Source organism: Rhipicephalus sanguineus, chromosome 3 (genome assembly GCF_013339695.2).
Source record: "Rhipicephalus sanguineus isolate Rsan-2018 chromosome 3, BIME_Rsan_1.4, whole genome shotgun sequence".
Classification (NCBI taxonomy): domain Eukaryota; kingdom Metazoa; phylum Arthropoda; class Arachnida; order Ixodida; family Ixodidae; genus Rhipicephalus; species Rhipicephalus sanguineus.
In genome coordinates, this window is record NC_051178.1 from 178,646,642 (window position 1) to 178,661,938 (window position 15,297).

The 15,297-nt window shown below is 45.5% G+C and overlaps 1 protein-coding gene across 1 annotated transcript in view; it reads left to right on the plus strand.

The window, feature by feature from the left end:
* The first annotated feature begins 2,147 nt into the window (after positions 1–2,147).
* The window catches only part of LOC119386134 (chondroitin sulfate proteoglycan 4-like), a 71,651-nt gene continuing 58,501 nt past the window's right edge, over positions 2,148–15,297 (plus strand). The window contains exon 1 of the mRNA XM_049414228.1: positions 2,148–2,187. Within this exon, the coding sequence (XP_049270185.1) occupies positions 2,148–2,187 (40 nt within the window). The remainder of the gene's footprint in view (positions 2,188–15,297) is intronic.

A 15,297-nucleotide genomic window follows, 5' to 3' on the forward strand; every position in this document is an offset into this window, starting at 1 on the left:
AAATGGAAAGGAAAATAATTTTTGGCGGCCTTAGAGTCACTGAGTGCATTTCGTGAGAAATGCCTCTAGACCAGTGGTTCTCAGCCATGAATGTCTCGGGGACCCCTTGTAGACCGGTAGAAGTGATAGGGAACCCATGCAGTGAGAGAAAAAGGGGGGAGGGGTTCATAAATTAACACAACGTTCAGTGTGAAATAGCTTTCTTTTATTTATACCTCGCAAAAATGGTAAAACTAATGTGCCACGCCAATTCGATCTCAACAGCTTGTCAATAAGTTGTGCAGTCTACAGCCACATTAACCTGATTCTAGCTATGTTTGCTCTTCAAATGTGCAAGCCTCGAAAAAGTGTGCTCGCGTGCATATGTCGTAGAAAATGGCTACAAAAGCTTTACAACCATATCACGAAGAAGGGGGAACACAAGTCGGCTCCACCACAACGCAGAAGTTTTATGCGGCGAAGCATATAAAAAAAAATCAGAGGGGACCGCTGTCACGGGACATAATGTGCCTCCAAAAAACGCGTTTTTTTTTTAACACGAAAGTGTTTTATGCCGGGGTCCACCAAGATTTCAATGACGTATTTCCGTCACGGAAATGACGTCGAAAAAAGGTACACGATCAGATGGCAAAGAAAAAAAGCGTTCCGTCACCGGGCATCGAACCCACGACCGCTCGGTCCGCAACAGCAGACGCCGGGCACGCTATCCACTGCGCCACGGTAACAGATTCTAGACGCTTTACGAACCCGCCTTTTATATCTACCACTCTTCCGGTCGGCGGGGTGGTGTTGCCCTCTGGGAGCGGTAAGGAAAAGTAATTCGTCATTACTATGGCCTCCGCGATTAGCACCTGCAACGCGTTACACGTCCGTCCCATTCGGCGCGTTTAATTTTGTCAATGCCTTAACACACCGCGAGGTGGCGACATTGACCCAAGCGTCGTAAAAGCGTCGGCCTCGCTCATAGCATCACGCTAATCCAAGCCAAAAATAGCTCTGCGACGCGCGCCTGCCTCAACTGGCTGAAACATCGCGTTCCCCACTCACGCGCTCGCTCCAAGAAAAATCGCGGCCGGGCTACCGGGGCGGCACGACGCGCTTTGCGTTTCCCTCTAGTCCGGCCGTGGTGGTCAATCACATTTTAACATGTCGCGGGATGGCGACCAAGTTTTGCGTCCAATATGCGACGCTCTTCTGGCTATCACACCTCGTTCTTTGATTACGCTTTCACCGTTGACTACTACAGCTACCACAAGGGTTTGTTTAATCATTTAACATAAACGTTAGTCGTCGGTATGGAGGTGTAACACCAATCATCAAAGCGGGTACATACACGTTAAACGGTGCCATTAGCTGCCAGACATCATATACATTGTGCAAACTCTCTTATGTCAATGTACAGGAAACATTCACTTACTTCTGTAAGGGCACGCTTTACTTTCGTGTTATTCCGATTCCTATGACGGAGGGATCAACCAGTTCGGCAGCGGTGCGCGCCTAAGCAGCACCTAAATATTGCGCTTGCTTTTACAGTGTTGTCGGACCCACGAGAGGAACTGCTGCTGCCCAGCCCAGTTGAAGACGGATCTACGCGACGAGCCCCGGGTATCACCTGCATCATCTGTGTTCGTGCGTGAAAGACGAGGCAACGCCCACTTTACGAGGACTGCCTAGAGTGCCGACGGCTTAAAAGGACCAGCACAGCGAGAATTCGACACAGTTCGGCAGCGGTGCGCGCCTGAGCAGCACCTAAATATTGCGCTTGCTTTTACAGTGTTGTCGGACCCACGAGAGGAACTGCTGCTGCCCAGCCCAGTTGAAGACGGATCTACGCGACGAGCCCCGGGTATCACCTGCATCATCTGTGTTCGTGCGTGAAAGACGAGGCAACGCCCACTTTACGAGGACTGCCTAGAGTGCCGACGGCTTAAAAGGACCAGCACAGCGAGAATTCGACACAGTTCGGCAGCGGTGCGCGCCTGAGCAGCACCTAAATATTGCGCTTGCTTTTACAGGTAGGCGGCATTCTTAGAAATTCCTGTTAAACTTTAGAACTGTGCACTGCTGCCGAACAATTTGTCACTTGTTTTGTTTGTATAGTCTTCGCTGTTGGCTTGCTGTTGGTTTACTGTTGGTTTGCGTTTGCAATGGCTAAAGAAATGACCAAGGCCTTCGAAGATTTCAAGCGTGAGCTTAGGCTAGAAATCAGAGGCTTAAAAGAAAAATTTGAGGGCATTGGTGAAATCACGAAGCAGTTACAGGAAGTATTGAAAGAAAACAGAGAACTTCGTGCCCAAAACATGAAACTGACAAACAAACTAGAGGAGCTAGAACAGTATCAGCGTTCCAATAATGTTGAGATTAAGGGCATTCCGCTTGAGGGTGAACCAGTCGCTATAATCAAACAAATTGGTGTAGTCATACAGGAGGAAGTAACGGAAGCTGACATTGATGTTTGTCATCGTGTGCCTACTGCTCGGCACGACGAATCAAACATAATTGTCCGGTTCATCCGTAGAACAAAGAGAAATGCTTTCCTCAGCAAAGCGAAGAAATCAAAATTAGATGCAAACAAACTTGGATTCCAATCCCCTTCCAGAGTTTATGTGAATGAACACCTAACCCGCTATGGCAAGCAACTGCTCGGTGCCACAGTACAAAGAAAGAAGGAACTACGATGGAAATTCGTGTGGACTGCAGGAGGCAAAGTGTTTGCAAGGAAGGATGAAAACTCACCAGTGTTGAGGATTGCATGCATCAGCGACACCGAAAAGATGAACGAAGGCACGTAGTGCGCAGTCTTCTAGGTGTACTTGTAGAGTGCCGCGTACGCAATGGGCAGTCCTGAAGCGTGTAGCTATTACGATGTTGCCACTTTTAACGAGACTTTTTCATGTGATTCTAAACGGTTTAAAATCCTACACCTAAACACGCGTAGCATTAGAAATAAAGAGCAGCAACTTAGTGACTTGTATGCCTCGATCACCCACAGCTTTGATATTCTGATGTACACGGAAACCTGGCTAACAGAAACGGAAAAACCGCCACATTTCCACGGTTACTCATATAATGGTCTCGTGCGGTCAAGCGGTAGAGGTGGTGGTATAGCAATTTATGTTAAAACGTCTTTAAGGCATGAAATTATTTCTGAGTTTTCAGTAATAAACAACAACATTGAATGTATGTCGGTTCGTTTACAGAAATTACTAGTTGCAGTAATGTATCGACCACCAATGGGCAACAAACTAGATTTTTTTGAGTATTTGGAGCGTATGCTTTCTTTTCTATGTCGATTTTCGATGCCTTTTGTAATAATGGGTGACGTCAACATAGATATGTTATCGAGTAACACTGCAGCTAAAAAGTTTATTGAAATCATACACTCCTTTGCATGCACCAATCTTATTACGGAAGCCACAAGATTAACTGAAAAAAGTGCAACTTCACTCGACATATGTGTAACAAACATTTATTCTCGAGACTGTTTTTCTGGACTGCTAACAGCTGACGTAAGCGACCATCTACCAATTTTTTGCTTACTGCCGAATATGCACGTCAAACGCGAAACCACAGTAGAAGCCTTATCTCGCAGCATTAGTGCTGCACGCTTGGAAGTGTTTCGCTCACATATTCAATCAGTCGATTGGACATGCGTGTTTGAGCATAGAAACCCAAATGCAGCATACGAGGCATTTTTTGAAAAACTTAGAGTATGTTATAATCAAGCATTTCCAATGACCTTGCGAAATCGAAAACCCAAACGCGCAAGGAAGCCATGGATTGATAAAAAACTACTGAAAATGATTAAAACAAAAAATAAATTGTACCACACTTTTGTTCGGTCACGGAACCTGGAGGCGTTCTCAGAGTTTAAAAAATACCGAAATAGGTTGAACACCGACTTAAAGCGTGCGAGGGAAACATATTACGAAAAGTTGTTTACGAAGATAAAAAATGACTCTAGGAAGGTGTGGGACGAGGTTAAGAATCTAATGTCTGAGAAAAAAGAAGCACCACCGCTATGGTTTCATACCAGTGCAGGCACCTTATCTGATAGTGACGCAGCGAATAAGATGAATGATTACTTTGTGACCAGTGCAGAATACAAAAATGATAGCAGTACAGCTCCCTGTGTTACATTAAAAGAGTACGGGCTTAAAAACTCCGTGTCACTATCTCCAGTGACATCAGAGGAAGTAATACAATTAATAAACCAGATTAAGAATAACGTAGCCGCTGGCTTTGATGAGATCAAGGCAACTCCGCTAAAATACGTAGCTGATATTATAGCTCCAGTGATTGTTTATATAATAAATCGAATGTTTGCAACTGGCATTTTTCCAGACCGCCTAAAAATAGCGAGAGTATGCCCCGTGTTCAAGGGTGGTGATAAAAGGCAATTCACAAACTACAGGCCAATATCCGTTCTTCCTGTTTTATCTAAGGTATTCGAGAATGCAATAAACGTACGCTTGTACAAATTCTTTGACAAGTATAATGTGATCAGTGAGGCTCAGTATGGTTTTCAAAAAAATAAATCTTGTGAAGCAGCTCTGCTTAATATTAAACATGAACTAATCACAAACATCGAACACAGACTGTACTCACTCGGTTTGTTCATAGACTTTAGGAAGGCGTTTGATTCGGTATGTCACGAAGTACTAACGGGTAAACTTTGCAAATATGGCGTACGTGGTGTGGTTCTTGAGTTAATGAAAGACTATCTGACAAACCGCCATCAATATGTTTGTATAAACAACAGTGCATCCACTTACTTAAACATTACAAGAGGAGTACCGCAAGGGTCAATTCTTGGCCCTCTATTGTTCATAATTTATATAAACGACCTGTGTGATATCCCATGTTCTCCCAAGTTAATAATGTATGCTGATGACACTAACATATTCTTCAGCGGCACATCCATTCTAGAGCTTGAACAGCAGGTTAATAACTACCTACAAAAGTTGTCCGCTTATCTTAGTTTGAATAAACTGCAACTAAATGTTAGTAAAACGAAATACATTGTGTTTGCCCCACCTAATAAGCCGCGTAACTATAGTTCGACTGTTTTATTTGAGGGCAAAGAGATAGAGCAAGTCACCAGCCAGAAGTTTCTAGGTGTATGGTTTTCCGAAGGCTTGACATGGAACACACATATAGAAAAACTAACGGTAGAACTCAGTAAAACCGTTGGATGTTTATATAAGCTCAGCCCAGTCTTACCAAAGTGGTTACAACTAGAATTATATTATGCTCTTTTCTACTCTAAAATGACATACGGTATCTTGGTATGGGGTACTACTACACAAAAAAACTATCAAAAATTACTAGTTCTTCAAAAAAGAGTTTTGCGAGCATTCGAGCAGTACCATGGTATTATCAAGGACTTGCAAACTAAGCCACTCTTTGAAAAATACGTAATACTAACGGCAACAAAACTGTATCACTTCAAACTTCTGCAATGGGTGAAACAAAACAAGCCACAGTGTCTTCAGAACCCGCCTGACAATACGCATTATACCATGCGTCAGCAACGCCGGAAAATCCCAGCATTAAGGACAAATTATGGCAAGCAACACGTTCAGTATCAAATACCCACAATGTTAAATCGTTTACACGGTCTCATAGATTTCAATTCCATACCCTCGAACACCATTATCAAGACCATCCTAATGAACCATGATATTGAGTATGCTTATTAAGTTCCTATGCTTGATTTGTTACATCCTATCTATCAATTTGAGTTATGTGTTGTAGTTTCTTTTCTTATGCTTTATTTAACATTGTGTATTGATGAAGTTTCTTTTGAGATGAAGCTTTTGTGATGAAGTTTCTTTTGTTATGTTTTCTCCGAAATTGTGTAACAAGAACATGCTAAATATTGTTGTGTTATTGTTTTATTTCTGAAAATGTCTGCGACAGAGTGAGATGTTCAGCGGCCTGCGTGCCAAACTGTATTTAGGAGCAGAGGCCCCATGTCAGGCTATATAGCCTTTAGCCTCTGCTCCCGATCCTGTAAGAATTCAGGACAAATAAACTTCAATTCAATTCAATTCAATATTTTTTTTTTACTTCGAGGATGGGCTTCGCGGACCCCCATTTAAGAACCACTGCTCTAGCCTCTCCCCTCTGCGCAGTTAGTATTATTCCAGCATATCGCTTTTGATGAAAAAAAAGCAAACATTTGTACTTTCTTATATTTGCGCTGTAAATAAGCAAAATGAGTATCTGGGGAGGAAATGCAGCCTCTGCTATACCCATACATACAAGGTAAAATTCATAAACTTCGAAACACCCACTTTCTGCTGGTGGGAACACCAGCTGTAGGTTTTAGTTAGGTGAGTGGGCCTGTCTGAAAACATTTCCGCGTAAGGATTTACCAGCTGACAACGACACCCGCAACTGAAAAAGGCAGACTTATAGTTTCGACTAGCAACAGTCACTCCCCAGTCTGCATTTCATTGGAAAGGAGAGCACCACTGCGCAGCCATATATGTCACTGTCAAATGTATTCGCAAAACTGCAGATAGGCCGAGCGCGAGAAATAAAGAAAAGAAGAAGATATCTGTGGGAGTTTGCTTTTTACAAGTCGATAACACGACATCGACATCAATGCTATAGGAATAAATGCCGCACGAACGCACACCAGTAACTGCGAGCGCTGTCGTGCGGGCGAACCCCACGCTCCGTGGAACAAGCACGAAAAGTGGGTGAAAGGAGGGGCGTTGGAGGGAATGGGCCATAGACAATGGCTGGACGTGTTTTCAAGCGCGAGTGGTGCCGATGGTGTTGAGGGAAACGAAAGCCGCGTTCAGTCTGAGCCCCTCTATATCTCCGCATCGATACCGCGGATCGAAATGTGCGAGGATGCGCCGAGAAAGACAGCGAACTCAGGGAGACAGAGGCGACGGCATACCGAAGAAGTAAAAACAAACGGCGAATAAGAAAAGAGTGAGAGAACAAGTATACACGAGCTGTCGACGGGTGTCACGTGTGACGCGCGAGCAAACAAGTGCCGGAGACACGTCCAACTTGGTGTTATACACCAGCCCCTCACACCTCTTCCTTATTTTCCCCCTTACTTCGACACATTCGTCACTCGGAAGAGTCCCGGTGAAACGAGGCTTTGCGTAGATATCCTTATTTTTTTCTTTCAGAGCTGAGGGCCAGCGACAGACAGATTGGAAGAAAGGGAAAAGTTCGGCTTTCGCGTTTTCTTTCCTCGAGGACATCTACAAACGAGTGGTGTTTTGTTTTCTCGGGTCGTCCAATGCTCTTCAGAATGGACGCGTCTTTCTACTCGGGCTGCGGAGGGAGTCGGGCGCGGCTCGAATTTCATTTGCCGCTGCTGCAGGAATAAAAAGGCCGTCGTTCCTGCTATCGCATAAGAAGCTCGAAATGCACATCCCAAATATTGTTTTCTTGGGGCAAACAAGAAAGACGGAGGTAGCTGTATAGGATGCTGAACATACGAAGGGCTCATGTGCAATTGACGTTATGGTACATAAAGGCATGTAGTAGTCCTGCTAGTAGGGAATTTAAAGCATCTGCAATTACATAATGCACATTGAAAAATACTTACTCTGTGAAGACTTTTCGCCTGTATTTCTACCTATTTTTAAAGAATGCCCTACTCCAGCTCTCAAGTCTCGTGCTCTTCTAGCAGCGTTTCGCCCACATTTAAAAGCTGGACACGTATAAATAAAAACTGCGTGAGGCCGTGGCATTCATTCTTCTTTTGTAGTCGATATGAGAGACCATTTAGTATCTATTTGATACCTTACAGAAAGTCCGCAGACGTAATTAAACAGGAGATGGGCAAGTATACGATTCCCACGGGTTGTTTAGGGAGGTCTTAGATGCGTTGTTAAGGTAGCATATCCAGGTACAAAGATTTCGACAGACTTCTTCATCAGGCGCACACCGAGGCTTTGTTATCCACAGACAGTTGAGGCGATACGACTCGTACGTCATTGCCTTCTATTGCCCGGTGCTTACACAGATGCGAGCCTGCGAAGCTTCGTTTTAAAATTAAATGAGACTATACGTAGCGTGAATGCTCTTCTACCGGCTCTGCTCTTCCGAAGTGTCCCATTCACCGAAGAGACAATGCAAGTATCAAGCTTGTTACGCGTGCCCCGAAATTTAATTATCAGTTATTGTGTATGTCTGCGGCCGAATTGATCGCGCTCATACGAATTAAGGCTATATATAGATTTGTCAGAATACGAGGTCCTACTGCTTGCTTGAGAAGCCCGTGAGTCATGGTGCGTGACTAGAAGAGCGGGAAAATAATAGAAAAAAGTTTAAAAAATCACGAGAATTACATGCTCTGACGGCCTCTCCCTTTTTCTTAACCGCTTCAATGCGTGTTTCGTAGCACGCCAGACGATCATCAGCACGACTGATGAACGGGCGAACAATTGGAGCAGGGATGACAGGCGAAGAAGAGAGAGAGAGAGAGAAAAAAAGAACGACATAAAATTGGGGTCCTCGCGAAGACTGTTGAGATGACGAAATCAGAAACACGCGTAAATAATAAGCAGGCAAGCGAATGGAAAGCAAGCTCTTTTCGTAGACTTCCGGCCTATATTATCATAGCTGGCAACGTGCTATTGGTTTTTTTTATTTCCCCTTCTCGAAGAAGTTAAAGTGTTTTCGTGCACAGGACTTAATCCTCCCGGTTAACATAAGTGAACATTGTGCTCCTTTACGGTTTAGCTAGCCGTAATAACAGCTCGGGATAATAGAATCGCAAGAAAAACAATGTTGTCGATCCATTATGTAGCACCGTTCAGAGTAGTGGCCAAAAGGTCAGAGCGTGCATTGTACATTGAACATTGTTCATTTACAGGAAACAATACAAAATATGCCTGCTGGAGGCAAAGACTAAAGGCTAAAAAGCCTGACAGCTGATTATATCCCGTTAGTTCACTACTTCGCATGCTTATCTTTGGCTCTGCAGTTGTATTGTAGGAACACACTACTAACTCAATCAAGCTCAATCAAGTTATCCTGATTCTTCCTCGTTCATCTCTACTCTACTATTTCTTCTCTTTCTTTCTTCCTCGTTCATTGAACTTCAATGTTGGACGTTATCAGCTGCAACGCCTGAACAAAGTGAACGCTGGGAATCACGCGCAAAAAAGCATAGCCGGTACGGAACATCTCCACCTTTACAACCACGTCCATTCCCAAACCAATTCACCGCGGCTCCCTAAAAGGCAAACAAAAAGCACATAAAGACGTGTAAACAACAGCGACGTGCCTGAGGCTTCATAAATGTTTGCTTTAAGGACATGGTGCACTCAGACCATGATTACAGTGCGCAGCGCCTTGGAACGTCATGCAAACATCCTGCTACTGCGAATAGATAGAGAATTGGAAGCCGGAAAACTTGCTCTTCATTTTAAAAGCTCAACGCAGCATTAAGCGCGACCAGAGTCCTAAGAGTTACTTTACCAAACGTAACTATAACCTCGATTATTGCCACAAGTTCGGGCTATAGTTCGTTTTCATTCGTCTTGAATAACGCTCTCCGTCTTTTGTACTTATTCGTGCCGTAAATTTTCGCACAGTGTTTGCTCAGTGAAACATCAAGATGCGCAACATAAACATCAAGACAACCTTGTGTTGCCTCTACGGTGCCTTGAGGTGAACTTGAGGGGACGTGACGCTTCCCTTCTCTCCTGTTTCCTTCTTTTCATAGACCCGTATTTTTCGGCGTCTCTTCCCTTCTCACAAAGTTTTGGGCAGCAAACGAATTTTCTTTTAACTTTATGCCAGCGTTCCTGCTTTCGCGTCTTCTTCAACATTTCATTCTTTCTTCACATTTCCTCCTTGTTCAAACGCGTAGTAATGTTTTCGTCTTGGCTTCCCTAAATAAGTCAGTTGAGAGTAGTGCCGTGTCTGTCGCCTTTGTTGTGTCTGTGTTGCGATAAAAGTTGCTATATCTAAGGAGCAACTTATATCATTCAACTTTCACACAAGTGGCTATATACCATTATGACGTTCATTTCTTCGACATACTCAACGCTCAAGGAATCGTCGATCTCCGGAGTGCATAATGCCGAGTTAACGCCGGAGCTGTCCTTTCGCGATGTCACCCGAATATCACCTTCGATATCGCAACGAACGACTCGGTCACGAGAGAGACCCCTAGAGGCGATGAGCGCGCATACTCCGGTCGTGGAGAACATACTACAAACAAGTTCCGACAACAACATGTCGCTAACAAAAGGCCGTGGCTTTACGGTGACGCATGCTTCGAGATTAGCTGGAGGCATCGAACGAGGCCGACAGGAGTTGTGCAAAACAAATGCCTCGCGGGCCGCCCTAGTGTGGCAGTATCCTCTCCCTCTCCCTCCCTCTTCCTCCCCCCCCTCTCTCTCTCTCTCTCTCTCTCTCTCTATATATATATATATATATATATATATATATATATATAGAGAGAGAGAGAGAGAGAGACCAGACTGTTCGGAGACGTTTTATTTTATTATTTTTGGTCCCGCACAACATAGATTTTGTGTGGACCAAAAAAAAAACAAAAAAAAAAAAAAAAACAGACGACTCACAAACCACAACAGGGATGGAATGAACTGTTTCCAAGTCCTTTGAAACTCCCCGCGGCGGTGGTGGGCCCATCGACTTTCGGCTTTTTGTTCCCTTATACATCTCGCACAACCCTTTGCAGTGAAGTTTTTAGTACTCCGAAACCTCCCCCCCCCCCCCCCCCCCCCCCCAATTCCCAACCATAATTTATGTTTTACCGTTCCGGATTTCTAGCTCGAATTGGCATTCCTCGTTTCCCAGAGCTTTTCATCGATTTGTTCATTCTTTCTGCTTTCTTTTTTCTGTGGGCCTAGAAGAGTTGATGCGCAGGGGTGAAAGGGAGGGGGGTGGGTGGGGTGTTGTACCGTATATACCGGCGGGCGAATCTTTTTGTCGTCTCATCCGCGACAGAGAGCCGAGACCGTCTATCAGGATGAACGCGCCAGAAGCACGGCAAACATTACTCTTTCCGCTCTCCTCGCGAACTCCACTCCCATTCTCCATCCCTCTTTAGTGCAGCGGGAAGGAGTCTGTACAGCGGTGTGTAAGAAAGCTTTTAGTGTATCCGCGGCACTGGTGGTGGTCTTGCGAGGACTTGCTCAAAAAGAAAAAGAAAATCCTGCACTCTCCCCCTACAAAGAATGGGGACCCTTCGTGTCACTCTTACCGTGACCATTCATCCGTTCGTTTTGTACTTGCCCTATAACAGGCACTTACAATTTCCCGATTTCCCCTCACCACCTTTGGTCTCGAACCCTTCCCTTAGTTCCCGACATTTCCTTCTGGCTTCTCCCTTACATCCCTATCCTGCCCAATGCGCCCGTTTCATGTTAGTTTTTGGTAGGTTTTCCCCTCGCTGCTTGCCCCTCGGTGTTGGAAGATTTGTTGCGTGCATTTGACTTCGCATTTCTCTTCATGCTGGCCGGCTTTGGGAACAAGCAACGCTTCCTTCCTGCCCCGATTCCAGCTCACTGTTGCTTTTGTTTTCAGGACGCAAGGAATCGAACGCTGTACGGAACTGGAACGAAAGAAATATAGAAGCTCGCTCCTGGCGAAGCGCAGCTGGATAAACAGCAGACACAGCCAGTTATGTTTTTCTATGTGTATGTGCTTACCTACTTTACTTATTTATTTATATTTTTTTTAATCGAAAAGCGGGTCATCTGTGAGCGAGATAGAGTCGGACATGCGGTTCGCTTTTGGTCGCGTTCACGTCGATGTCGATGCTTAAGGAAAAGCGAAGTGAAATGGGAAGGTTGTTTTGCGAAGTCGAAGAAAAAAATAAGACAAATAAATTTGTCGGCGTTCTCTGCAAAGCCTTTCGTTTTCTTGCGTTCTTTCATTCCGTAGCTGGTCGACGCTTGCGTATCGAGAGTGATTTTTCAGGCGTACTTGTTTGCGAATTAGGACAGTATAAAGAACGGAGCCTTGCGCTTGTCCTTGGAAAGTGCAACGAAAGGTAATATGAGACACTGGCGTAGCCAGGTGGGGTTGGGGGGGGGGGGGGGGGTTCAAACTTCTCTCCCCCTCCGAAAAAAAATTCCTGGTTACGCTACATCATTAGAGAGGCACGATCGACGCTACTGATAAGAAACACGATCTACGAGTGGGCGGAAGCCTAGCGCATCTCAGTAGTTGTAAAAAAAACAATACGAAAAGCCAGAGAGAATACAACGAAGACCTGGCGGTAAGAAATGCAAGTGCTACGAGTACACACTTTCGAATACGAGACGACAAATGTAAGTAGGTTATACCGATGCATGCATTTGTTCAGGAGCACGACAACTCAAAAAAGAGAGAGAAAAAAGTACGAAATCTACCACATCAGCAATGTTGATGTTCAAATAAGAGAATGCTCGGTACGCGGGAAGCCGGCCGTGCTTATACGGCCGGACGAAGTGGTCCAGCGTTGCGCCGTGCGCAGAGGGACAAGGAGCGGAAAGGGGGGGGGGGATTCTTCACGGGGCTGGGCGGGCGATTGCTTAAAAAAGGCGGCCTCGTTATTGATTGGGCCATCGATTTTGGAAACGCTGGCCCGCACACAACGAGCGGCTCGTCTCTCGCCTGTCAGGAGGGCATTGACGACTTTGGCGCAACTGTCGATTTTCCGCGGCCACTAGAGGAAAATGAGGGGCCGCCTTGTCGGCCGAGAACAAAAGAAAGGAAGAGAGAGAGAGAGAAATTGAAAGTGAATAAGGGCCGCTGTGTAGAGGTATAGAAGATAAGGCTTTGTGAAATCGAAAAAAAAAATGATCAATAGGGAGGAACCACTGCCGTGCACTGTGGCTTCAAGCAGGTCATCTTTCCACTGCATGCCGTTAAAGCATACTCTGCATGAGTATGTGCTCGCGGTTCTTTGAGAGGTGCCGTCGTCCTCGCCAGGAGAGATACAGCAAAGCATTCACCTTCAACATGCCACCTAGCGGAAATTGCAGTCACTAACAGTGAAGCGTGCGAATGACAGAAAAATAAGAGCACAGCGTTCGAGGCCCATTCTGCGTGATATATAGTGTGCACCTTGCGCCAATTCGTGAGATCGAAGTAGCTCCAAAAAATTTCGCATGCCACTTGCTGGCTTGCTGTCACCACAGTCACTTACACCACACGTCACTCTTCTGTGTAAAGATTTCTGTATGGATAAAATGTACTGGTGGACTAGTTGGTTCGTCATTATAGCATATGGCAGCGCACACCGCGTGAAAGGATTACACGAAACAAGAAATACATACACGAGCGCTGAACGAAATGCTTACGTATATCCTTCTTGTTCCGTGTCATTATTTTACCCGGTGCGCTCTGCCATATGCTATTCTGTATGGATGCCGTATTTTCAGTGGAGCAGCTTCGAGCTTTTCTGCGGACTTGCCGGCGCATTTTCCTATAGCCTGTGCATGTCGTCGTTACCTGTAAGGTGCTCGGCAACCTTCTGCGCAAAGAGAGAAAGAATAAAAGTCTTATTGTACAGAGGAAACTTCAGAGACTCGTTCTTTGTACAAGATGCCTTGAGCTCCGGCCGAGTCCTGGGCCCTTCCTATCAGCTGTGTAGCTGGTCCCCTAGAAGCATGACACGCGCCGACGACGATTTCTGGCGCGACGGTTCCGTTCCCTGTCAATGGAAAAGCAGCAGCAGTTTCATTCAACCTCTGAAGCCTAATAAATTGCTGCTATATTTGTAATCTCACAACCCTTACTCTAATTGTCCATTTGCATTGAAAATGCAATGGAAGGGTGGTGCTGACTCGCCAGCAGTGACGCCTCGTATATACTCGGATTCTTAGGCTGGATTACAGCGCGCGCGTGCTCGACCATAGATAACGCGTGCACATGTGCTCATTTGTACAGAATTAAAAGCGCTCGGGGTGCTTTCAATTGTCCCTCGGCATAAGGTATATATGCCTGTGCATAGGTCACACAGCTTTCCATTATAGTTCATCACGTGGGCTTGTTTTCGTCAAGGCCGTACGGCAGTTGTTGCCTTGATGAAGACAAGTCCACTTGTCGAAACGTTGCTTCCAGTGACATTCCCTGTTGAACGATTTATAATCGTTTCAAACCTCCATTTTCCCCTGTCTTGTTTGCACATCTACGGTTTAGTCTCAGGAATGCGGCGAAAAGCAACCAATGCATTGGTCGGCTCTCGAACCTTCAGCGCATGCGCTCGGGAATGGATCAAAACATCGGAGATCAGAAGAGCCGCTTTCTATATCCATTTCATCCTGCTGGCTGACGTGCGTTACATCCGAGGAACATTACAACATCGGCAACAAAGAGAGAGCCACAAAAAAAAGTATCCGCGCTTAGATTAAAACAAACGTGATGGTATACCGTGGCCGTGACGCGATCGAAAAAGAAGTCTGCAGAGCTAACCGCCCGGACATGAGAGAAATGCGCTTCGCGACGGCGCAGTCACGGAAGCCGTAAATCTAAACCTACATTCGAAGGAGGCGGCGTCTGCATTCACGTTTACCCTGGCTACACACAAACACGCGGCGGCCGTCCAGTCGAAAACGACTGCGTCGCGGCGCGGCTGATGTGCACACACTATGCAGCCGTGCCTGGTCACTAAACGACAGTTGCACGCCGCAGACGTTATGACACGAGAAGCAAATATGTGCCCGACTGTATATACGGGCAGTTTTGATGACTGCGCGAGTGTGTACAGGCCCTGGATATTGAGCGACCAGCAAAAGGCCAGTAAGAGCCAATGGCATACATTTATGGACTGTACGCGGGACGCAATCCCCCCTGCCCCTAAACACACAGGTCATCCGAGTCGCTAAAGGACACGACGCGAGTAGTTTTATGTTGATTCTTTCGTTTTCTTCATTACTGCGTCCTCTAGTACTAAATCCGAAGCTCTCGTGTCGTCATATCTTTCTTGCATCTTTGTGCATGTGCGCTGTTTGAAGATGAAGCTATACCAACTAGATTAAATTACTACGCTGCTTAAATCCGAAGCTTACTTGCTTCTGGTGGTTCAAAGCCTTGTTTATGTTTCCTTTCTTTTGCCAGAAGTTAAGCCCTGAAGTTTAGGTAAACGCTTCTATAATTACCAGTGGGAAAAGCAAGCCACACGCTACTCACGGCGTACCCCAACGTGCCGCTGTGGAGCGGCAAAAGATAATTTTGTTCGTGGATTTATCACGATTTGTGTTACGGTGTTCTTGTGTAAAGCTGGATCCTGAAAGGCACGGCACTTTTATCTCTACGAAGACGGTCGAGAGATATTGCTTCCGAGGAAACTGT